Below are 26,096 nucleotides of genomic sequence, written 5' to 3' on the forward strand. Positions count from 1 at the left end.
CATCCAGGAAAAGTTTGGTGACGAACAATGCCTTTTCCAGCATGATGGAGCACCTTGCCATAAGGCAAAAGTGATAACTAAGTGGCTCGGGGAACAAAACATCGATATTTGGGGTCCATGGCCAGGAAACTCCCCAGACCTTAATCCCATTGAGAACTTGTGGTCAATCCTCAAGAGGCGGGTGGACAAACAAAAACCCACAAATTCTGGCGAACTCTAAGCATTGATTATGCAAGAATGGGCTGCCATCAGTCAGGATGTGGCCCAGAGGTGCCAGGGTGGATTGCAGAGGTCTTGAAAAAGAAGGGTCAACACTGCAAATATTGACTCTTTGCATCAACTTCATGTAATTGTCAATAAAAGCCTTTGACACTAATGAAATGCTTGTAATTATACTTCAGTATTCCATAGTAACATCTGACAAAAATATCTAAAGACACTGAAGCAGCAAACTTTGTGGAAATGAATATTTGTGTCCTTCTCAACTTTTGGCCACGACTGTAGGTCACCAAATTCTGTACTGTAGGTCAGCAAGGAGTACAAACCTGTCCTAATAATTCACCTATTGGCCCTTAACAGTACGAACAAAACAAATGTACTTACAGTTACTTCTATCTGTGTAGAAACTGACCTAGGGTCAGATTCAACATCTCGAACAATGCACTTTGAGAACACTGCTTAGTGTTGGTCATTCTATTAGTTGAGTATAATTGGTCAATTATTTAGATATATAGTATAACGTAGCCTATTACAGAGGTACAAGTTACTCAATACATTTGGAATGAGAATTTTCTTACTGCTTTAACAAGGCAAACCACATTTTACCTTAATGGGCCTTTTTCAATGATTCCACAAACATTTTTTTTTATACATAGAGATTGATTTTTAAATTGAGGAAATACCTGAACTGAAAGGACAATACCCCAGAAGCTGTTATAGCCAATACTGTCCTGGGTTGACTGCTTATGACTGTGCTTGTGACTATTTGCATGGTATACCACATAAAACAACACCATCACTCCAATGCCATCCTCAGTTTCACTGCCCACATCAAAATAAAAAACAAGTCAATAAATCAAATGACTGTCACTGTAAATGATACCACAGCTCATAGGAAACATGTTTAGCTTTTTTTTAAGTGTACATACCTTTTGGTAAGCCATTTGAATGTGTGGAAAACGAAGACTCATATCTGAAGACTCAATGTTTAGGTAGAAGATAATTAACTTTCCCTATTGACATTACAAGCCATACAAATATATATTGTGTTGAAAAGTAAATGTATGGATACAGGTTTACTTTAACGTCTCTGAATAAACAGCACCTTAAGGAGATGGTAAAGCACTTTATCAGAGTCTAGTTACACCATTTAACTCCAAGGACAGTTCTAGTATGTTGATGTTGGTTTAGCACAGAGAGAATTGAGGTGATGAGCTTGATATGTTTTGTAATTTTGTCTAATGTTAGCAACAAAACACTCAAAGTTGTATCACTTATTATTGTGTGTGCATTGCACTGAACATCCCAGTAGTGTTAATCCCTAACACTACTCCCAAGTGGCGCAGTGGTTTAAGGCACTGCATCTGTGTTAGAGGTGTCACTACAGACACCCTGGTTCGAATCCAGGCTGTATCACAACCGACCGTGATTGGGAGTCCCATAGAGCGGTGCACAATTTGGCCCAGGTTTGGCCGGTGGAGGACGTCATTGTAAATAAGAGTTTGTTCTTAACTGACTTGCCTAGTTAAATAAATTAAAATAGAACCTCAATGTATTTTCAAACACTGAGGTTGAATTTTGGGTCTCAATCGTGACCAGTTTGAATCTTAAACTAACCTGTGAAGAGCGTTAACATTATTTGTGAACACTTCCAGTAGGTCATCAAAAAGTATACATACAGATCAATATGCATTGTTTCTAAGATTAAATAAGAGTTTCCTATATTGACCAGAAGCAATGTGCATGCACATGCATACAGCAGCAACTTCAGTCTGAGGATTTGATTGGCTGACTGGGCCCTGGCCTGCACATGTCATTAGAGACTTTTGTGTGCAGTCAGTCACCAGTATTAATCCACAACACAGAGCCATGAAGTGTCCCTCCCGTTCCCCCACCGCCTCTCCTCTCCTATTTGTCCTGAAGCGGAAAATGAAAATATTGACTCATCCACTGCTCTTTGTCAAGACCACTGTGATCTAACAGAAACAGCCAGGCATACAAAGCACTGCTAATAACTGTCATATCTCTGTGCTGTTTGGCAAAGTGCATTTATTACAAACCATTCTTTGGTTGTTCGAGCAAACCTGACATCTGGAAATCTGTGAAAATACTTTTATGCCCTGGCCACGGAAAAACACAATGGCACATGTTAAAAATGTCAAATAAGACTGCATTTTTAGGTATATGAACTGTTATTTGCAAAACTCTGGGTTTGGTTGAATGGACACCAATGGGTTTCATTGTAAATAAACGATACAAGCGAAATAGTCTGTGATGGAGTTGACAGAGTTTCCTGATACCTTCACTATTAGTTTCATTATTTGCTCTTAAATGTATATTAACATTTTAAATTGAAATACTCATCTCAAGATGGCTACCATTCTGAGAGACTTGTTATTTTGCAATAAATTGTTGGGTCATGTAGGTTACATAATGGATTATACAGTGCCCTCCTGAATTATTGGCACCCCAGGTGAACAAAAAAGGCTGTGAAAAATGTAATTGTTGTTTATCAACTTGATCTTACACTCCAAATATCATATTAATGTAAGCTTTGAGTTAAAATTGTAAAAAATCTTGATATCTAAAACATGCATGTCAGAATTATTGCCACCCCTAAAAATTCTTATGAACAAAATCAAATGTATGTATATTCTGATCTGAGTCTTTGGGAACTCTTAACAGGTCATCCATTTAAAGGGGTATAAATATGAGGTGACACGCAGGCTAAAATCCCTTAGTCATCCATCAACATGGACAAAAGGTTGTTGACCTTCACAAATCAGGCAATGGCTATAAAAAGATAGCTACATGCCTGAAAATACCAATCTCCACTATTAGGGAAATAATTAATACATTTTAAACAACTGGTGCTTTAATGAACCTGCCTCGAAGAGGATGCAAGTGTAATGAGAAGGATGGTTCAAGTGGCACATTTTTTTTCCAAGGATAACAGTTGGATGAGAAATGCAGAAGGGTAACATCTTGGAGTCACCAACTGGGTTTGAGTCCAGGCTCTGTCGCAGCCGGGTGTGACCAGGAGACCCATGGGGCGGCGCACAATTGGCTCAGCGTCATCTGGGTTAGGGGAGGGTTTGGCCGGCAGGGATGTCCTTGTCCCATCGCACACTAGCAACTCCTGTGGCTGGCTGGGCGCAGTGCATGCTGACACGGTCGCCAGGTGTTTGGTGTTTCCTCCGACACATTGGTGCGGCTGGCTTCCGGGTTAAGTGGGCATTGTGTCAAGAAGCAGTGCAGCTTGGTTGGGTTGTGTTTCGGAGGATGCACGGCTCTCGACATTCACCTCTCCCGAGTCTGTACGGGAGTTGCAGCGATGAGACAAGACTGTAACTACCAATTGGATAATGAGAAAATAGGCATTTTTTTTTTAAAATAATACATTCTTTAGGAATGTATTAAAGTACAGATACCCCAAAAAATGACTTAAGTAAAAATACTTTAAACTTTCGATTTAAGTACTTTACACCACTGGTGAGGATACATGGGCTCACTCCATCAAGTACCAGGAGATTTTAGGCAAAAACCTGTCTGCCTCTGCCAGGAGGCTAAAACTTGGTCGTCGTTGGATCTTCCAACAGGACAACAATCCAAAGTATACCTCCAAATCCACACGAAAATGGTTCACTGACCATAGAATCAAGCTTTTGCAATGGCTATCCCAGTCCCCTGACCTAAACCCCATTGAAAACCTGTGGGGTGAGCTGAAGAGGAGAGTCCACAAGCGAGGATCTGGAGGAATGGTCTCAAATCGCTTCCTGTGTTCTCCCACCCCATCAAACATTGAGACAACTCAGAGCTCTTATCTTGGCAAAGGGAGGGTGCTCAAAGAACTAAATGCATGGGTGACAATAATTGTGATATGCATGTTGTTTTTTTAAAATAATTTTAACTTAAAGGTTAGATTCATATGATATTTTGAGTGTAAGATTAAGCTGATAAACAGCAACTTTTTTCCCCCAGCCTTTTTTGTTCATATTTACCTAGGGTGTAGAGATGAATATATTTGTCATTTGTTTATATTAGAAATATATTGCACACATGCACAAACATATGTGTGTGTGTGCCCATGTTGGTGTGTGTGCCTTCTGACATGTATGTAATTGGTTTGTGTGTATATCAACTACTTACTAACTGGTACACAAAAAAAATGTTGACCTTTTATATTCTGGACTGGTTGTTGACCTGTAAAGTGTGCTGCTTGTGTAATATGTTGATACTCAGTGGGGATGGAAAACCCCAAAATAAATGTTGCTCTGAAAAATTGTTTGGATTGAATGTGAACATTGAATCTACTGCTTAAAAAAAAATCCAATCAACCTAAGTTCGCTACATGTTTGATGGTATGATTGTTTTTGACTGAGGATAAATGCCTCCTATTCTTGATGTCTTTGAAGCAGTAGTGGGAGACAAGGATGGTGGGGAACCAGGCTATGATGATGGGGGGGGGGGGGGGGTGTCACCAGTTTCCCATGTTTGAGACGACACACTGTAATTATCATGTCAGTCTCCCCACTGGGCTCCAATTACTTACCAGATGCTCAGTTCCCATTCCACCAAGGAACTTTACAGTTACCATAAGACCGATGGCTGCCTTATCTTTCCCTGTGTCTACAGGACAGTGTGAGAGAAAAACCATTAGACCAATGTAATGTTACACTAAGAAAATATTTAACAGGAGAAAATGCCATATTCTGAAGGTACTGTAAGACTATGAATTCAAGAGTATTTAGAGTAGGAACACACAGGAAGTCAAGGGGCTTCAAATGAGCTTGTTTATTGAGGCTATGTACAATAGCGCCTCATCACATGATCCATCTCTAGAACTGTGTTCAACATCCCTCTTACAAAACTGATCTCAACTGCAGAACGCCATAACACGATGTGAATCATGGGGAGAGAGATAAACAGCGTATGAATGGGATTAGAGAGCACAGATTTACAACAGCTGCAGCAGTAGTAATGGAAGTAGCAAGACACAGACCAAAAATAGTTGTCGTTTACTCTCCTCATGAGCTCAATTCCAGCCCAGGGTCCCCCAAGTTACCTAACTGACCATTAAACTATGACAGATACGGTTTGCGTTGGAGAGAAACAACAACAAACTGAAAAGGAGAGATTGCAAACTGAAGAATCCCTTCCTGATTATCACATTCGTCTTCATTTCCTACAAAAATATGAATATACAACAATTGAAGAGAGATCAACAAGTAACAGCCAAGACAGTATCTAGAAGAGCATCACGTCTATTGCGCAGACATTTTTTGCTTTGCTTCCTTTCCCCTTCACCTCTTGTATATTGTCCTCCTGTCTGACTCCGATCCCAAAAGGCCTGCTTTTAACCAGCTCTGGTCCTGTGCTGAAGCAATAGCAGCACAGCCACAGAAGTACACTGCGATTTAAATTAGCTTGGTGAGAATAGAATACAAGTCATACTGATCCTATACAGAGGCTTTGGGCCCCTTGAGAAGAGAATAATGCTCTCCATTTATGATCTTTACCCTAAAATGTGTGTTTTCCCACTGTGCCTACAGTTGTAATAGGTTTGCTTGTGGCCGGTAATGACGACATCACTGTATTGGGGTACAACAGTGGTTGCATTTCTGCAGAGGGTTTGTGCTGGATTGTATATACATATAAATATAAATGCACATACATTTGTCAGTAATTGAGAACAACTTTCAAAGGCCAAGAACTTCACACAATCACAGCCTAACTGCACAGAGCATTTATAACATCCTAACTGCACAGAGCATTTAACATCCTAACTGCTCAGAGCATTTATAACATCCTAACTGCACAGAGCATTTATAACATCCTAACTGCACAGAGCATTTATAACATCCTAACTGCACAGAGCATTTATAACATCCTAACTGCACAGAGCATTTATAACATCCTAACTGCACAGAGCATTTATAACATCCTAACTGCACAGAGCATTTATAACATCCTAACTGCACAGAGTATTTATAACATCCTAACTGCTCAGAGCATTTATAACATCCTAACTGCTCAGAGCATTTATAACATCCTAACTGCTCAGAGCATTTATAACATCCTAACTGCACAGAGCATTTATAACATCCTAACTGCTCAAAGCATTTATAACATCCTAACTGCACAGAGCATTTATAACATCCTAACTGCACAGAGCATTTATCAAATCAGACCCCACACCAGTCACCAAACCAAGTAAATAAAAGATGCAGTACCAGTCAAACATTTGGACACACCTACTCATTCCATGCTTGTTATTTATTTTTACCATTTTCTAAATTCTAGAATAATAGTGAAGACATCAAAACTATGAAATAACACATGGAATCATGTAGTAACCAAAAAAGTGTTAAACAAATACAAATATATTTTATATTTGAGATTGTTCAAAGTAGTCACCCTTTGCACTCTTGAAATTCTCAACCAGCTTCACCTGGAATGCTTTTCCAATAGTCTTGAAGGAGTTCCCACATATCCTGAGCACTTGTTAGCTGCTTTTCCTTCACTCTGCAGTTGAACTCATCCCAAATCATCTAAATTGGGTTGAGGTTGGGGGATTATTGAGGCCAGGTCATCTGATGAAGCACTCAATCACTCTCCTTCTTGGTAAAATAGGCAGCACACAGCCTAGAGGTGTGTTGGGTCATTGTCCTGTTGAAAAACAAATGATAGTCCCACTAAGCGCGAACCAGATGGGATATCGCTGCAGCATGTGGTAGCCATGCTGGTTAAGTGTGCCTTGAATTCTAAATAAATTACTGACAGTGTCACCAGCAAAGCACCATCACACCTCCTCCTCCATACTTCACAGTGGGAACCACACATGCGGAGATCATCTGTTCACCTACCCTGCATCTCACAAAGACATGGCGGTTGGAACCAAAAATCTCAAATTTGGACTCATCAGACCAAAGGACAGATTTCCACCGGTCTAACGTCCATTGCTCGTGTTTCTTGGCCCAAGCAAGTTTCCTTATTATTGGTGTCCTTTAGTAGTGGTTTCTTTGCAGCAATTCAACCATGAAGGCCTGATTCACACAGTCTCCTCTGAACAGCTGATGTTGAGATGTGTCTGTTACTTGAACTCTGTGAAGCATTTATTTGGGCTGCAATTTCTGAGGCTGGTAACTCTAATGAACTTATCTATCCTCTGCAGCAGAGGTAACTCTGGGTCTTCCTTTCCTGTGGCAGTCCTCATGAGAGCCAGTTTCATCATAGCGCTAGATGGTTTTTGTGAATGCACTTGAAGAAACTTTCAAAGGTCTTGAAATTTTCCAGATTGACTGACCATGTCTTAAAGTAATGACGGACTGTAGTTTCTCTTTGCTTATTTGAGCTGTTCTTGCCATAATATGGACTTAGCCCTATTTGGTAAAATAATATCTTCTGAATACCACCCCTACCTTGTCGCAACACGACTGATTGGCTCAAATGCATTAAGGAAAGAAATTCCACAAATTAACTTTTAACAAGGCACACCTGTTAATTGAAATGCATTCCAGGTGACTACTTCATGAAGTTGGTTGAGAGAATGCCAAGAGTGTGCAAAGCTGTCATCAAGGCAAAGGGTGGCTACTTTGAAGAAACTCAAATATAAAATAGATTTAGATTTGTTTAACACTTTTTTGGTTACTACATGATTCCATGTGTGTTATTTCATAGTTTTGATGTCTTCACTATTATTCTACAATATAGACAATTGTAAAAATAAAGCAAAATCCTGGAATGAGTAGGTGTGTCCAAACTTTTGACTGGTACTGTACATACAATAAAACAGAGATCCATGTGCTCCTGTAACAACATTCATACTGAGATGAACCATATAAATAAAACCTTTCTGCCACGATTACATAAATACTTTGTATTTATCAAGAAGAATTTCAAAAGCAAGCATTTCGTCTGAAGTAACATGATTGGATAAAACCACCACCACCACCATAGTTATGTTTTAGTTCAGGGATATTATATCCATACAAAAAAAACGATTTGGAAGAGGGGCGAGAAAACAAAAGCAGGTGCTTAATCAAATAACTTAACATTTTTAAATTATACAGCTGAGAAAGATATTACACAACTCTATCCCTCCACCCAAAAAGCTAAGAAAACATAACAGAGAGAGAAATAACATGTACAGTTAATATGCTGGTTAAACAAATGGGTCATACATGTTTGGCCTATAAATAAACTGAACCAAGGATGACAGGGGACAGACCATCATCTTCCCCTACAACATTATTGCCCATTTCATTCAATTATCACATGAGCTTGTAGTTTGCAAAAACTCCAAAAAGTCCAAAAGAAGAGGAAAGTCATAGGTGATTTCTAAAATAAGATTATGCATTAAAATGAAAAGTGCTCACAAAGTGAAGATATGAGTGGCATGAAAAGTACATAATCTGAAACATAAGTTTCCATATGGTGGAGGATTTCATTTGTGTTCTGTATTTCCACACTGTTGTCTTCCTGTAGACGCACAACAAGGTGTCCAGTCTAACAAAATATGCTTGTTACTCACAGTAAAACAAATCAAACTAATATTTATTCCCTTCCCCAAAGACAATTTGGATAAAACAGAGCCATTTGCTATTTGCGTAGCTCCTGCAATGGCAACCACATTTTGATTGCAATCTTCTGCAAAACGGAAAAGCGTTTGCTGTAACTTTTAGTGATAAAATACTGAACTGTAACAAACATTTAAACTCACATATATATTCAAGTGATAGAAAAAAAGTTAAGGTGCCCTGTAATGTCAACAAAAGCTAAATTATAGAAGGCAATTTTTATATATGTATGTTTTAAAATGTTTGTGAACCCAAGCACTTACAGATTGCCATGAAACACTGATCCTCAATGCAAATGTCACCTTCCAGCTTCCCTTTAAAAGTATAATTTTAGGAAAACTAAACTGCTGTTCTTTGGGACAACAAGAGTGGTCTCCCCAAACCAAGTATGAATTGCGTGACCAATTGTTTTACAAATCAACAATTTCACCCTCACCAGACCGCCTCAGCTAATCTTCAGAAGGTAACCTTTACCCTACCACCCCCACAGAAAAAGGTTCAAATAATTTTGCTGTGAGTCTGAAGCCCATCCCTCGTCCTTGTCCTCTCTAGTGGAGCGCCTCCACACAGATCTGCTCTTCTGTGATATCATCCAGCAGCTGGGCCTCCACTGGGCTGCATATGTCACTGTCATAAACCTCTGTCCCCAGTAAGGCCTCCTCCAATGCCACCCCCTTGGCCTTGAAGCCATGTGGCTCTGAGGGGGAGGTGCCGGTGCTATCCACAGACTCCAGGTCCTCGATCCCTGCCCGGTAGTGAATAACGAGCAGGGTGAGAGCCTGGAGCCTCTCCCCAGACTTGGCCAGGGCGGCCGTGATCAGGGCCTTCCTCCGGGCGTCCCCTGTCTCCCTCTCCTCCAGCATCAGGGCGTTGTTGTGCTCCAGCTCCTGGTCGATCTCCTGCTGCAGCTTGTCTAGCATCAGCTCCAGCTTCTGAGAGCGCTCGTCAGTGGGCAGGCCCCTGTAAAGGTCGCGGCCGATCTCCTTCACTGCGATAAATACACTGTCGTCAAGTCCTCCCTCCCGCCGTACCAGCTTGGTGCTGCCGCCGGCTGCATGCTTGGAGGGGCTGGCCCCGGCATAGGTTTCTGTATCGCTGCTCTCGTTGTCAGAGATGTCGGGGATGTGCACCACATCTGGCACATCAGCCGCTTGCTCTGCCAGCCGGCTCTTGGGCACCTGGCGCAGATTGAGCAGACGGGAGCCGGTGTTAATGATGTGGCGGCTGAGGCCCGTAGTGGCGCGGTTGATGGTGGATTTGGCCTCCGGGTCGGCACTGCGTCGGTCGGTGGCGGCCACGCAGAAAGGGTGCTCGGCCAGGCACTTCTCTTGGCACTTCTTGTGGCAGACATAGGAACAGATCATGCACTGGGAGGCAGCCTTGGTCCACACCTTCTTCTTGCAGTACTCGCACCAGGTGGGGTTCTGGAACTGGGTGTCCTGAAAGTTGTGGCGCACCTCCACCAGCTGTATGGCACTGTAGGCTAGGTCGTCACGGGGAACAAAGGAAAGCTGCTCCCTCTCTCTCTGCTCCTCATCCGGCATGCTGGCCTTCCTTTCACCCTCCACCAGCCCACCACACGTCTCTGACTCTCCATCAGCCAGGTAGCTGAAGTTGAGTGTGACGTCTCCGTAGCAGAGCTTCTCGTTGAAGCCCTTGTGGGTGCTGAGGCTGCGCAGGGCGGTGCGGCTGACGCTGGCCCTGGGCTCTGGGGCTTCCAGTCTGAAAGTGCTCTGGTAATCAGACGAGGACAGACACTCCAGGGCCACATGCTCCAGTGTCAAGCTGACGTAGCCCAGACACAGCAGGCTGCCCAGCTTGAAGGGGTCTTTGCACCACAGGGCCGTGTTAAGGTACTTATGGTTGCTCTCCACCGCTAACACCACAGAACCATTGCCCCAATGGGCCGTTCGGTTGCGGAACATGATCTCTGAGGACTCCCACATCGAGTGGTCCTCCATGATGTCTCGGGTGATGATGGAGCTCTCAGACACCTTGTCTTTGGCCAGGTCCTGCTTGCTGGGAGCAGAGGGGGCCCCTGGTGGCTCTTCGCAGGGCTCGGGTGGTTTGACCGCCGGCTTTGGTTCGGGCTGTTTCACAGGTGTCGTCACAGCACTGCCTTTGTCACCATTGCTTCCAGTGGAGTGTGTAGGACTCTTTTCTGGAGTTTTCTCAGCCGCGGTGGTAGCTTCGCTTCCCTCCAGTAGACTTTGTGTTTCAGAAGAGGCTGACGTTAATTTAATGTGGGGTCTAGGGGGCACCAGCGGGCGAGTGGGTGGGGGTGGAGGGGGGACAGTGGGGCGCTGTGGCCCCTCTCCTGGCTCGCCACTCTTGTGTGGCGAGTGCTTTGGTGTGGGTGGAGGTCTGACCGGTGACTGAAGCCCTGCCAAGTTCAGTTTGCGGTTGAGGATGGGCGATATGCTGCCAAGGGGTTTGGAGGCCAGATTAGCCACAGTCCTTTTGGGGCTTTGGTTTACTGACAGGAAATCTTCCTTGGCCTCGGAGCTGCTGCTAAGCAGGCTAGACTTGGGGTCTGCAATCAACTCTTCAAACTCAGAGTCCATGTCTTTGCTGTCGGATATGTCGGCGAGGGCGGTGATGGGGGCCGGGTCCTGCTCATAGCCCCCCGGCGGGAGGATGAACCCGGGCTCGTCCAGCTGGCCCAGCCCCTCCTGGAGGGCTCCCAGGCCAATGGTGGTGCTCTGGTGACGCACAGGCCTCTCGTACAGGACCAGCACCCTGTCCCCTGCCTGCTTCAGCAGTTTGGGCACTTGGACAGAGGATGTCACTTTGACACCTGCCCAGAGATAAAGAACATGTTAGACTCATATTGAGATAAACAGTACAACTAAACAACATACATCCAGTATTACTGTATGCTGCTGTTCTTAAGTCACTTCAAACATCCTCAGGGTTGCCAGATCATGCCACATTCAGGTTTACTTATGCTGCATGGCCTTAGTGTCTTACCGCCGATGGCGATGAGTCGATCGCCCCTCTGCAGGTCTGCCAGGGCAGCAGGAGAGTTGGGAGTGACTGTCTCGATGCTGACATGGACCGCGTCACCCTCACAGTCAGAGATGTGCCTGAATGTCATACCCACACTGCCAAAGGGCCCTTTGATCACCTCTGCCTGAAACACACACAGAGAGAAACAAACACACTTAGCACTTTCAACTTAGCATCACTTTAAAGCTAGAATCCTGAAGTGAAACAATAACAAAGTGTTCTCCCCACCCGTTTTGCGAAAAAGCTAAGAAATGTAACCACTCTCAAATGTATAGATATGGATGCATGGACTGACCATCCATGATATAAAAATTATACTTTTAACCATGTTTTGAGGCTATACAGTGTTTGTAAGTAAGCTCATAAGGCATTTATAAGTTATATTCTTCAATAATTAATGGGTATATAGAATAATGTGTAAGTCCAAAATTGGAGGTTGCAACTAAGGATTCTAGCTTTAAGCTTGCTATGGATATCAGAACATTGAAGAAAATACAGTAAGCCAAAGTATCAGAGAGCAGTTAACACCCTTACAGCATACAAATATTCAACAATATTAGTATTCAACAAATGAAGAAGTTCATTTCTAGACAGTAAGTAAACACTTGACTTCTTGTGAAGTCCTCTATTTATAGCAGTCGACTATAAACATCTCATATGTTGCCTGACTACAATATTTTATTTTGATACGTTAATAAATACATTCTGTATTCATTTTGGCAGGGTTACCTGCCTACAATACCCACTGTAATGTGCGTAGGTCTCAAGCCTATAGTAAGTCAATAGCGCTAACTGGCTAGCTACTAATGTTAGCTAGCCAGATATCAATTCTCCGTGGCTATCTAACTTGGATAACATTGGTTTTAGGTCATTTTTGCCTGTTATACTATCTGGTTAGCTACATTATTACGATTCATAGCTGATAGTTATGATGTAAAATGTTTGCTTTGTGTACATCTTGCTTCGTCTCTGTTGTCATTGTCCTAGCTAGAAGAAGGAAGGTTCAGTGAATGGGTAAGTCCATAGTAAGACAATAGGGCTACCTGGCTAGCCACAAATAATTGTTAGCTAGCTACCCATGAAGAATTGACATCTACTTTACCTTGCATAACATTAGTTTAAGGTCATTTTTACCTGTTTAACTAGCTTTAACGATTCACACACAGTGCATTCAAAAAGTATTCAGACCCCTTGATTTTTTCCACAATTATTCTAAAATGAAAAAATAAATCCCTCAATCTACAGTACACACAATACCCCATAATGACATAACAAAAACAGGTTTAAACATTTTTGCAAATGTATTCAAAATAAACTTAAATATCAAATTTACATAAGTATTCAGACCCTTTAAATCAGTACTTTGTTGAAGCACCTTGGCAGTGATTATAGCCTCGAGTCTTCTTGGGTATGACGCTACAAGCTTGGCACACCTGTATTTGGTGAATTTCTCCCATTCTTCTCTGCAGATCCTCTCAGGCTCTGTCAGGTTGGATGGGGAGCGTCGCTGCACAGCTATTTTCAGGTCTTTCCAGAGATGTTCGATCGGGTTCAAGTCCGGGCTCTGGCTGGGCCACTCAAGGACATTGGGACTTGTCCCGAAGCCACTTCTGCATCTTGGCTGTGTGCTTGGGGTTGTTGTCCTGTTGGAAGGCGAATCTTTGCTCCAGTCGGAGGCCATTAGCACTCTGGAGCAGGTTTTCATCAAGGATCTCTCTGTACTTTGCTCCGTTCATCTTTCCCTCGATCCTGACTAGTCTCCAAGTCTCTGCTGCTGAAAAACATCCCCATAGCAGAATGCTGCCACCACCATGCTTCACCGTAGTGATGGTGCCAGGTTTCCTTGGCATTCAGGCCAAAGAGTTCAATCTTGGTTTCATCAGACCAGAGAATCTTGTTTCTCATTGTCAGAGTCCTTTAGGCAAACTCCAAGTGGGCTGTCATATGCCTTTTACTGACAGGTGGCTTCCGTCTGGCCACTCTACCATAAAGGCCTGGTTGGTGGAGTGCTGCAGAGATGGTTGTCCTTCTGGAAGGTTCTCCCATCTCCATAGAGGAACTCTGTTTTTTGGTGGGTACCCCAGATCTGGGCCTCGACACAATCCTGTCTCAGAGCTCTACAGACAATTCCTTCGACCTCATGGCTTGGTTTTTGCTCTGACATGCAGTCAACTGTGGGACCTTATATAGACAGGTGTGTGCCTTTCAAAATCATGTCCAATCAATTGAATTGACCACAGGTGGACTCCAATGACGTTGAATAAAAACACCAGGAAATCAGCTCCAAGTTATTTTAATTTTGGAAATCTATTCCCAAGTATTCCGGCGCATAATAGAGAGCCATGTGATCGTATACATACAGTTGAAGTCAGAAGTTTACATACACCTTAGCCAAATGCATTTAAACTCAGTTTTTCACAATTCCTGATAATTAATCCTCGTAAAAATTCTCTGTCTTAGGCTCACCACTTTATTTTAAGAATGTGGAATATCAGAATAATAGTAGAGAAGAATGATTTATTTCAGATTTTATTTCTTTCATCACATTCCCAGTGGGTCAGAAGTTAACATACACTTAATTAGTATTTGGTAGCATTGCCTTTAAATTGTTTAACTTGGGTCAAACGTTTCAGGTAGCCTTCCACAAGCTTCCCACAATACGTTGGGTGAATTTTGGCCCATTCCTCCTGACAGAACTGGTGTAACAGTCAGGTTTGAAGGCCTCCTTGCTCGCACATGCTTTTTCAGTTCTGCCCACAAATTTTCAATGGGATTGAGGTCAGGGCTTTGTGATGGCCACTCCAATACCTTGACTTTGTTGTCCTTAAGCCATTTTGCCACAACTTTGGAAGTATTCTTGGGGTCATTGTCCATTTGGAAGACCCATTTGCAACCAAGCTTTAACTTCCTGACTGATGTCTTGAGATGTTGTTTCAATATATCCACATTAGTCAAATATTAAATCGGTTTGGGCTTCTTGCGGACAATTTGCAGTCTACAAATGATTTGTAATTATGTTCCGGCCCCCTGACTATCTGCTCAAGAAAAAAAATCTACCCATGGCTGAATCAAGTTGATGATCCCTGGTCTAGGGTTTACCGAGAATGGTTAGACAAACAAAAAACACCCAGTCAGCGTCAGTCCTGTGGGGGAAAACAACTTGTGAATGAGAGGTCGAAGGACAATGGCAAGAATCGTGCAAGCTAACAGGCGGGTCCCAAACAGGCAAATAACGGTGCAGTACAACAGTGGTGTGCAGAACGGCATCTCGGACTGACGAGTTGTGCGTTCCTTGTCACTGATGGGTTATTGCAGCAGACGACCACACCGGGTTCCACTCTGATCTGCTAAAAACAAGAAGAAGCGGCTCCAGTGGGCACGTGATCACCAACACTGGACAATTGAGGATTGTAAAAACGTTGCCTGGTCTGACGAATCCCGGTTCCTGTTGAGTCATGCTGATGGCAGAGTCAGCATGAGTCCATGGCCCCATCCTGCCTGGTGTCAACGGTACAGGCTGCTGGCGGTGGTGTGATGGTGTGGGGATTGAGCAATGTTTCCATGCCTGGAAAAAAATGAAATACAACGGCACAACCAAAATAAGTTTCTTTTTTTTTTTGACCGAGATAGAGGTGCTAGTGTCAGAGGTTGCGTAAAACCAAAAGCTTTTATTTGGCTTGCCCGGTTGTGGCTTGACAAGTAAAAATAAAAGCATAGCTACAAATAGAGGACATTAGGACAATTCAAGTTGGTTTACATTTTACATTTTTAGTCATTTAGCAGACGCTCTTATCCAGAGCGACTTACAGTAGTTTAACAATGGCAAATATACTTCAAATGAGTAGGCAACTCTCACCAATAAGCCATCTATCCTCAACAGCTCAGGCCAACATTGTTGTTCTGCAGAATGGATGAGTTGTGCGTTCCACCTGGCCACCACATTCAGCAGCGTATTTTGCCCATCACATATAACCTATCATCTGCACATTAAGTGAGTGGAAGCCTTTTCTGTTCACATAGTTGAACTTGTTTTGGGATGGTGCTTTTATGGCGATGTGGGTGCCATCTATCGCTCCATTCGTATTTGGGAACCCATTGATGGCAAAGAAACCCCTCGACTTTAACCTGTTGTGAGATGGTGTATGGAAATTGTATGCAACTGTTCGTTTTGCTAATGATCACATCCAAAACATAGTCCGTCAAGGGCTGCGAGATGCCGATCGGTAAACTCCTGCCAAAAACCCTAGTGTGGAGAGCACTTGGATGTGCACCGGTGTGGCATGTGCTTGCCTTTCTAAAGTAGGTCTTAAATCCTTACAAAAATCCTATAACATTGGTTTGGGGAAACTATGTCTGATGAGCCAATTTGTACTTAATTTTAAAAAGTCCCACCTGTCTCTAAAAACGTGCTCTCTGCGAAATACAGCTTGTCTTCCAAATCTTCCAACAGAGCAAGATCGGCCATCTCTCATTCGATTTCCCATTTCCTTTTATAGTATTTCAACAATGGCTTCCCTTTCACACGTACCTCTACTTTAACAAATAACTGTACTTTATATGGATTATTATTGTAACAAATGCACTGTCAAGATATGTTGCATGACTTCACAATAGAAATTGAAAAATTATACAATTATTACTATTACAATTTCAACATATATTTGACCCATTCACTAGGCTACGCTTGACCAGCAGTTCCCGTATTCCACCAATTGACACTGCGTACACATGGTCACGGATGTGCGTAGATTTACGCACACTCTCAAACGTTCATATTGATAAATCTCACACTTTGCGTGGAAATGATCCCCCGTATCGTTTACGCACAGATCTGTGACTACGAATGATTGATAAATGAGGCTCCTGGAGTTTAACAGCTGCCTCAATCACTGTCACAGCGCACTGAGAACAAGTCACGTATCCACCATTCATCGGTTGTGACGTCGGGGCAACCTGCTTTGTGTCTCCCTGGCCCAATGCAACATGACAGCATGTGTCGCTAAAGTGCAGTGCGTCTAACGTAGGAGTCCCCCCCTATTGTATGCAGATCCTCATAACACCATGTCATCATGGGACAATTCCCACTATCAACATCGTGCACACACCAACACAACTATAGAATTGTGGAGGAAGTTGATGAAGTTGGTCAGATCTTGAATGAGAGTTCAAATGTGATGAGAGATTGATGGTTGAGGGAGAAGAGGGGAGAGGGAGGAGGGGTTCCCGGTCTAGGAGACAGAGAGGACTCAGAGAAGCCAGAGAGACTGAGACGAAGAACTGTAATTTCCCAGCTGTCATTTGTCATAATTCTCAAGGAGGGCACTGATCGAGTTAGGGGCGGGGATGAATAAGCAAATGATCTATACGAGCTGGCAAGCCGAGGGGGTTGATTCACTTGAAGCTGACGGATGATTTCAAACCTGGGATGGGAACCTTTTGGAGATAAAAAGAGATCAGGCCAGAAACTAGGCTACATGTGGTTACATCACAATGTAACACTGTAGGCAAGAACAGATTATAATGGTTTATATTTCTAATAAAAGTTTCAGGTATCATCATAAAAAGTAAAATGGTAACTTGTGCTTATCTTTTTATGTACATTTATTTGACCATTTTATTGTTGGAAATCAAATATAGTCAAGATAATCCGCAATTCTTTATGATTGCACAATGTTCACACATGTTGCAGATGGTTTAAAAATACTTACAGTACACCAGAATAATAAAAACACAGTTGAGGTGTGAACCATGAAAATAGCCTGTAGGCCTTGTCACATTGGGAGGCAACTGACAGATTTTTTAATTTCTTTTAAATAAAAATAACAAAAAACAATCCATGTTTTATTGTCACATACACCATATAGGTACAGTGAAATGTGTTGTTTGACAGGGTCAGCCAAATTAGGGTTAAGTGCCTTGCTCAAGGGCACAGACAAAATAAAATATTGTCGGCTCAGGTTTTCAAACTAGTGACCTTTCAGTTACTAACCGCTAGGCTACCTGCCGCCATTATATGGTGTGGACAGCAGTTTTTAAGTTAGTCCTATAACCTGTTTATAAATCCTGTTGACCCAGGAACCTGCCTTTTCATTTGAGACTTTCCTAATTCATTTAATGCAGGTCTCTGCCTCACGGCTTAACCTGATCTGGCCACGTTGCTCCCCTTTCCTAGAATGCCCTAACTACATTTAAAAGGCAAAAGGTGTTTGTGGGGAAACTAGGAGAACAGCAAAGCTAACAATAGCTGTAAAGACAACAAATTGTGCACAAGTCAATGATGAAGACCACTGTGTATCTAAGGATTAAATGTCAGGAATTGTGAAAAACTGAGCTTAAATGTATTTGGCTAAGGTGTATGTATGTAAACTTCCGACTTCAACTGTATGTATGTGTATATATACACACACACACACACACACACACACACACATATATATGTGCGTGTGTGTATATGTATATACATACACACACACTTAAAAAAAAAGATAATTGTCAAACAGAGGTGACAGCATGGTCTAGTCATATTAGAGGAGGAAACTATACATTTTGTAGGTACGTCAAACTATGGGGGCTAATCTTGCCAAAGAAAACATGTTTTCCCCCTTTTCTAAAAGAAGAGGCCAGTGAGATTCAGAAGAGGGTCTGAAACCACTCAGAGACACATACCGTCAGCTCCAAAATGATTGGAACCCTTGATAAAAAGATCAGAAAATAAATATACCAATACTGATCTATATTTTATGCCAAAAGAATTATACTAATACAATTGCTCAGAGAAAGAGATAGTTTAACAAGTCATATTTACTTTTCTCAAAAAGATAGGGGTCAAAATTATTGCCACCCTTGTTTTAAATACCTTTCAATACCTTACCTTGCAAACATAATGGCACTGGGCCTTTTTATAAAATGTTTTAGGAGATTGGAGAACACATTGGGAGGGATTTAGACAATTCCTCCATAAGTAATCTTTCCAGATTCTTGATATCCTTTGTCTGCCCTCTTCAATTCAAACCACAGGTTTTCAATGGGGTTCAAGTCTGGAGACTGAGATGGCCATTGCAAAATGTTGATTTAGTGGTCAATTTCTTTATGGATTTTGATGTGTGCTTGGGGTTACTGGCTTGCTAGAAGATTCACTTGCGTCCAAGTTTCAGCCTCCTGGCAGCGGTAACCAGGTTTTTGGCTAAAATGTCCTAGTACTGGGTAAAGTTCATGATGACGTTGACCTTAACAAGGGCCCCAGGAGCAGTGGAAGCAAAATATCCCCATAACATCAAAGATCCACCACCATATTTTACAGTAGGTATGGGGTTATCTTTCTGTTGAAGCCAAACCCACCACTAGCCCAAGAGCTATATTTTCATGTCATCCAACACATGTAAACGCCTGGAGTATGCAAAACAGTATGCAAAACCTGTGCTGTGGTCAGATTACATGAAAATAGAGTTCTTTGGCCACATACACCAGTGGTGGAAAGATGCATAAAAAGAAAAGACCATACCTACTGTAAAATATGTGGACTTGTTAATCAAAATCTCTTTCTCTGAGTAATTGTATTAGTATAAAAGACAATTGTTTTTAGCATGCAATATAGCTCAGTAATGTTAATTGTATTATTTATTTTTATTCAGTCTTTTGCTTATCTATCAAGGGTGCCAATCATTTTGGACCCGAGTGTACATAAAGCAATTCAAGCTCAACATTTAGCTGGGCAGAGTGAATATTAAGGGTGCCGCCGCTATTACTGAGGCTAATATCTTCTTTGTGCCAGGAGCGGAAACACTGTGTGATCTAAACCGGAGGCTTTCATCTGAGAATGTCTGCCTCTGAAAGCATTGCAATCCACTTCAGTCGCTGGTTATGATGCAAATCACACACAAGGCTGCGACTGACAAAAGACAATTTAACATCAGATGGAATGGTCTGCTATACACTGCTATAGTCACGAAGCAAATTCAATTGACGGCAAACCATCAGCTGGTCCCTCGTGAGTTTCAGCATCCAACCTGAAGAAACACTGATCTCTGAATTAGACATTAAGTCTAAATCCTCACAATTCTAAAAAGCATTAAACAAAAGTGTTTTCATGGTACTGCACGAGTCTTTAATGTTCCAGCTTATCAATATTTTGTGATGATAATGCTCGCCGGGTCAAGGAGGGTTAGGCTTGAGGCTCGTCAGTTTGCCTTGAATAAGGGTTTGTGAGAAATCTGTTAATCTGATAGGCATGTCACCTATTGAAGGCTCTCAAAAATGAGACACTATACAAAAGAAGAAAGCAGAGATAATACCCTCTGCTATGACTGTTCTACATGCCCTGGCAGCAAGACCCAGAGACAGACATCCTGTGTGTGTCCATGTCACTGTTTTCCCCAAAATCCTAACCCACTCAGAGGAGTCATTGAGTGGCAATTATGGGTCATTTGCAAGGATGAACGCCGACTAAAGGGCAATTACGGAGGAGACGGTAGGAGCAGTGGGAAGCGGCGTAGGATTCAGCCAGGCCAATAATGTCAGGGAGCAGGTAAACAGATGCTGCCGCTCACCAGGGCTGTGGCGTGCAGCGCTCCGCACCACGTCAATTTAAACTGATGATGTACACGGTCCCTATAGATCAGCACGCCTGGCCCACAGATGAGTTACCTGCCATGAACTAAAAAGAGGCCCCCCACACCAAACACACACCTCTCGAGGAGTAATATTCATTGACCGGCATTAATGTCCCCTCGAGCTGTGTACAACATGGTACCATTGTCTTGAGTGACATGTAATTACATTCATAGGGGTGACGTAACACTAAAAAGCTTTACAGTTAGATGACCAAGTCGGAGGCTGCAGCAAAATTATACAGGGTTGAATACATCTATGCTTGCATCTCTAAGTTACAGCACTTCAAGTATTTATACTGAAAAGATGATCGCCTTGCACTGAGCGGAAATCATATATTTTTCAGTAAAGGAAGTGAGGTGAGTCAACACCACTGATGACTAAATACAACTCCACTACATCCTTCATTCAGTGACTGTTCACAGGGTCACAAGTAGTGAAATCGTAAAAATAAAACTACAGGATGATTCACACAAAAAACCAGTGTCCCCACAAATACAATTGTATGCTCTGCTAAGCTAACATTGCTTTTGAACAGAATGCACAAAGACATCAAATTGTGCGCTGCAATTGTAATGACAGGCCGTCTGACAGAGTACATTGGGGAGAAACAAATGACCCATGTAGCAGATGCCAAGAGATTGAGAGGCGGCAGGTAGCCTAGGGGTTAAGCGGTGAAAAATCTGTCGATGTGCCCTTGAGCAAGGCACTTAACCCTAATCGCTTCTGTAAGTCACTCTGGATAAGAGCGTCAGCGAAATTACTAAAATGTCAAATGAAAATGTAATTGAGCAAATATGCCAAGTTGAGGCACATGGATGGGTGTGTGTGTGCGTGTGTGCTGAGGGACAGTCATTGAAGCCATTGTGCTCATAAACACAGTAGCCTTGCGTATATACCTGTTGCTCGAGCGACGGCGCTGTTCAATCTACCTCTTCATCCACCCCCTGGGTCATTTGCATATGAGGGCAGAGTTTTTTTGTTTGTTGTGAAGTGCAAATAGTGGCCTCTCCCCTCCCACATGCTGTGTGCACAACACACACGGTGGACACTGACAAGAAAGAAAACCCCTAATGAATTTAGAAATAAGACCGCTGTTCTCTCCCAGATGTTCATTAAAGAGCGTTTGTCCCGGTCTCCTTCAGAGTTATGGTCTAATGTACACCGATGCTTCATTCAACTAACATAAGAGAAACCAGCAAAACCTCTTATAATCTACCAGTGCTGCTGCTGACACAAAACAATTATAGTAGTATTCCTTTCAGCTTGATGTTATATATACTTTATATGAATATTTGGATACTATCTACAGTATGCGTCAGTAAACATTTTTTATTATTTAGAAATTTAAAAAAAAGACTGAATATCAACCATGGTGTTGGACAAAAACAGACCTGAAATTCACCTAATGAAAAACCATGTGTGCCAAACAGTCCTTTTTTAATGGCACTTTTCGTGCTTAAAGTTGTTTTAAATGGCTTTTACCCTCAAATTACATTGTTTTATTATTTTATGTGGGTGCTTAATCTCAAGCCCGAGCTGAAGTGACTGATTAATCTAGTTAACACTGACAGAGAACAGACAGCCCTTGGTTTCTTCTCACTGAGGAGAAAAACAAACAGGAAGCGTAGCAACAGTGAATGGCCTCGATGTAAATAAAACAATTTGTCTATTTTAGAAAACCTCTTTTATCTGTGCTGCCATGAAGAACGTATGAAAGGTTAATATGACTATTTAGCAGGTATTACTGATTAAAATGCACATTTGTTTGTAGCCTCATCATTGAGTAAGCTTGAGTAAGAATACAGTCGGCCATTATCTTCTTTGATTCATCACAGTATCTATTTAACATTTAGAGAGTGTAACATGAGAGTGTAACATGTGAGAGTGACCTGAGAGGGCTGGGGCTTCTGCAGAATGGCTGAGCTTGAAGCTCCTCTCGGGCTGGTCCAGGGGGTTGCACGTGAGCAGTGTGTCTGCCGGATGCTGGTCGGGGCGAACAAATCCTTTTCCCTGTCACTGGGCTGCCCAGTAATCTAATGTAATACCACATGTCAGATCGATTTGTGTATGCTTATAGGGTACAAGTCCCTGCAAGGCATGCAGACAGCTACTGCAGGGGGTCCGCGGCCAGATCTCAAAATATATTTAAAAATAAAAATGTTTATGAATATTATTAAAAACAGATTAAACATATTTTGGCAAAGGGATCCGTGGAATAAGTTGAGGGTGTAATACAGTATTATGGATCTACAATTTCTGTTCTTTCCACAGTGCTCCACCAATTATCAATGTTTTCGTCGCAATACTTCTTGTATTGTCGCAAGTAAATAAATAAAATACATTATATATATATATTTTCTTCATTTTTTTCTTCACATAAATGCATGCTTTAAAAATGGCAAAGTTCTCCTTCTGCCTCATGGAAAAATGTGCCGAATTTCAGGATATTAGCTTTAAAGCCGCATCAACAAAAGATCTCTGCCACATGACAGAATGTGTAGAATTTCAGGAAATTTGCTTGAAAACTGCAAAATTCTCTCTGATACCAAGAGAAGGGCCTTTAAAATGTTCCTTCCCAGGGCCAGAGACTTGGTTTGTCCGGCCATGCACTGTCAAAGTCATAGTAAAACTCTAAGTATGCTATTTTTACCGAGTTTTACCAAGTTTGACCTATTTTCGAGTTGTGTTCTGATTATGAGGGGGTCCCCGATGAATTAGGCATCACAAAAAGCATCCCTGGCCCCCAAAAGTTTGACAACCCCTGCTATATAGAATAGAATGTGTAAGAACGAATTTGACTGTGTGATTGTTTTTATATGGCTGCCTGGTTTAACAGATTTAATAAAAGGTCTCATAATGGATGTTTCATCAATAATCTGTTTTGGATGTGAAGCATTGCAATCTGTTAACCCCAAAACGTTTAATTGAAGGAGAAAGTGAATTACATTACTTATTGGGCATGTTGCAGATGTGCCTGCTAAATCAGGCCTCACACATAACTGACATAATTATGGTTGCCTGTCATGGTTGCCTGTTTCTCTTTTGTGAAAAGTCAATAACGCTCTAAATCAACTATTCAAATACCTATTTATTTGACTAAAATGTGTGTCCATCAGTTTTATGCCATTGGTGTTACCGCCTTGAAAATCACAGATTGCAGTACAAAGATATACAAGGACGTTGAGCATTCTCTCCATTGGCAAACTGCTACTGGGGAAGGGGTCTGTCTATATTAAGTACAATTATTAGCTAATCACACCCTTTTAGTATGTCATACATTTGAGGATTCCATTGATAATTTGGTGTGTCTAAATTCTAAGTGTCACTTGGTGGTAGTCGATTTAAATTAAGCATTAGTGGCCTCCATTTCAGAAAATCCTAATTTACCAAAAATATCTCATTGTCGTTACCATCATTGTTGTTACTACTCCTACTGGTGGCACAATGTTATCATCATTGTAAAACATATTTAAAGTCATTAATCTACCATATTAGTTATTTTAGAATGGGAAGATGTACCCAAATACATTTAAATGAAGTACAAATCTAGAAAAAATTGAGTTGACAAAGCTTGCGGTCCAATTTATGATCGTGTTTGTCATCAAAAGTTATTTGAATGTTAATGTTGCCACTGTGGCTTATGATAGGAGGCCAGGTTCAAAAGCAAGGGGACAAAAGAGTTGTTATGGAGACTGAGGCGAACACAAAAAAAGGTACTCGTGTCCACTTCCCCCTCCTAATTTGCACTTGCATATACAGCCTCCCCTGTAGGTTCTTCACCCACACGTAGTCCACAGGTCTGTTTATAGCATGCCCATTGTCCTTCACGCCCAGATAATAATCTCTCATCAGCAGCAGTTCTCCCAAATGGAAATAAAACCACCACAAAGACAAACAAATGGCCTTCCTCTCATATCAGCAATTTCCTTTCAAACAGCAATGACACACTTTTATTTTCCTTATCACTTTGGCATTTAATTATTTATTCTTGGTCCTTTGAGCTCCAACGTGCAGCTTGTCAATCAGGCAAATGCAGTGTTAGCCTGGTCATATCCCTGTCTGAACTTCTCAAGTGGAGGCTCTCTGTGTGATCACAGGTGCTACTCAGCTCTCTGGGACTTCTCAATGCTGACTTACCTGATTAACCCCTGGCATTTACTTTGCTTACCTTAGGAGCTGATTCGAGCCCGTAGGTAAACAGCAACACAGTGTACTAGCCTGGTCCAGCCACAGTGTATTAGTCTGCTCCAACCACAGTGTATTAGTCTGCTCCAGCCACAGTGTATTAGTCTGCTCCAACCACAGTGTATTAGTCTGCTCCAGCCACAGTGTATTAGTCTGCTCCAACCACAGTGTATTAGTCTGCTCCAACCACAGTGTATTAGTCTGCTCCAGCCACAGTGTATTAGTCTGCTCCAACCACAGTGTATTAGTCTGCTCCAGCCACAGTGTATTAGTCTGCTCCAGCCACAGTGTATTAGTCTGCTCCAGCCACAGTGTATTAGTCTGCTCCAACCACAGTGTATTAGTCTGCTCCAACCACAGTGTATTAGTCTGCTCCAACCACAGTGTATTAGTCTGCTCCAACCACAGTGTATTAGTCTGCTCCAGCCACAGTGTATTAGTCTGCTCCAACCACAGTGTATTAGTCTGCTCCAACCACAGTGTATTAGTCTGCTCCAACCACAGTGTATTAGTCTGCTCCAGCCACAGTGTATTAGTCTGCTCCAACCACAGTGTATTAGTCTGCTCCAACCACAGTGTATTAGTCTGCTCCAGCCACAGTGTATTAGTCTGCTCCAACCACAGTGTATTAGTCTGCTCCAACCACAGTGTATTAGTCTGCTCCAGCCACAGTGTATTAGTCTGCTCCAACCACAGTGTATTAGTCTGCTCCAACCACAGTGTATTAGTCTGCTCCAACCACAGTGTATTAGTCTGCTCCAGCCACAGTGTATTAGTCTGCTCCAACCACAGTGTATTAGTCTGCTCCAACCAGTGTATTAGTCTGCTCCAACCACAGTGTATTAGAAAATCCCCTGCCAACCAACCCTTTGAACCCTACCAGTGCAGACATGGAGCCAGTCCCATAGCAACCCCCTCCAGCACCAGTCTCTCCATTTCTCTCTTAGCCTTCCTGTGTACTATCACAGTTTTGGATCAGATGAAATGCAAACTGCAGCAGAAAAAAAAAATCGAAAAAAAGAAATTACCGTCAATTTATTTCATACTGAATGAAGTTAAACGGAGGAGAAAAAACATGGCCCTTGTCAGAGGAATATAAGCTGATCGTAACACTAAAAAGTTCTCCTTCAGCTCATCTGAGCAGTTTGCCAACTAGTGTGATCTACTGTAGGCTATAGCCTAACATCCATCTGCTGTGAGTTTATACCGGTACTAATAAAACAAACATTGATTTGCTGTGCCACAGCATAAATCTATAGATTTTTTTCTTTCTTTTTTTCCAAGATCATAGTATTTCTACCAAACTTAGTTTTAATAAAGTTGTGTTATGCACATCGCTTTTCTTCAGTAAATAGATCTGTTTGGGTACAACAACACCTTTCTAAAGGTTATGTAGTTATTTGTGGCACTGTGGCAGCTAAATCTGCCTGCGCATGAAACACAGTGCATCGCATTTGCGTTTGGTTAATTTCCTCACCGTATTGATGTTTCTTT

General features: G+C 42.1%; 1 protein-coding gene across 1 annotated transcript in view; it reads right to left on the bottom strand.

Annotated features, from left to right (window-relative positions):
- Positions 1-8,083: 8,083 nt before the first annotated feature.
- Positions 8,084-26,096, bottom strand: part of LOC115153164 (PDZ domain-containing protein 8-like) — a 66,749-nt gene continuing 48,736 nt past the window's right edge. The window contains exons 4-5 of the mRNA XM_029698286.1: positions 11,769-11,931; positions 8,084-11,595 (exon numbers count right to left, since the gene is read on the bottom strand). Of these exons, the coding sequence (XP_029554146.1) occupies positions 9,347-11,595; positions 11,769-11,931 (2,412 nt within the window). The 3' untranslated portion in view covers positions 8,084-9,346. The remainder of the gene's footprint in view (positions 11,596-11,768; positions 11,932-26,096) is intronic.

This window comes from Salmo trutta, chromosome 18 (assembly GCF_901001165.1).
Source record: "Salmo trutta chromosome 18, fSalTru1.1, whole genome shotgun sequence".
NCBI lineage: Eukaryota > Metazoa > Chordata > Actinopteri > Salmoniformes > Salmonidae > Salmo > Salmo trutta.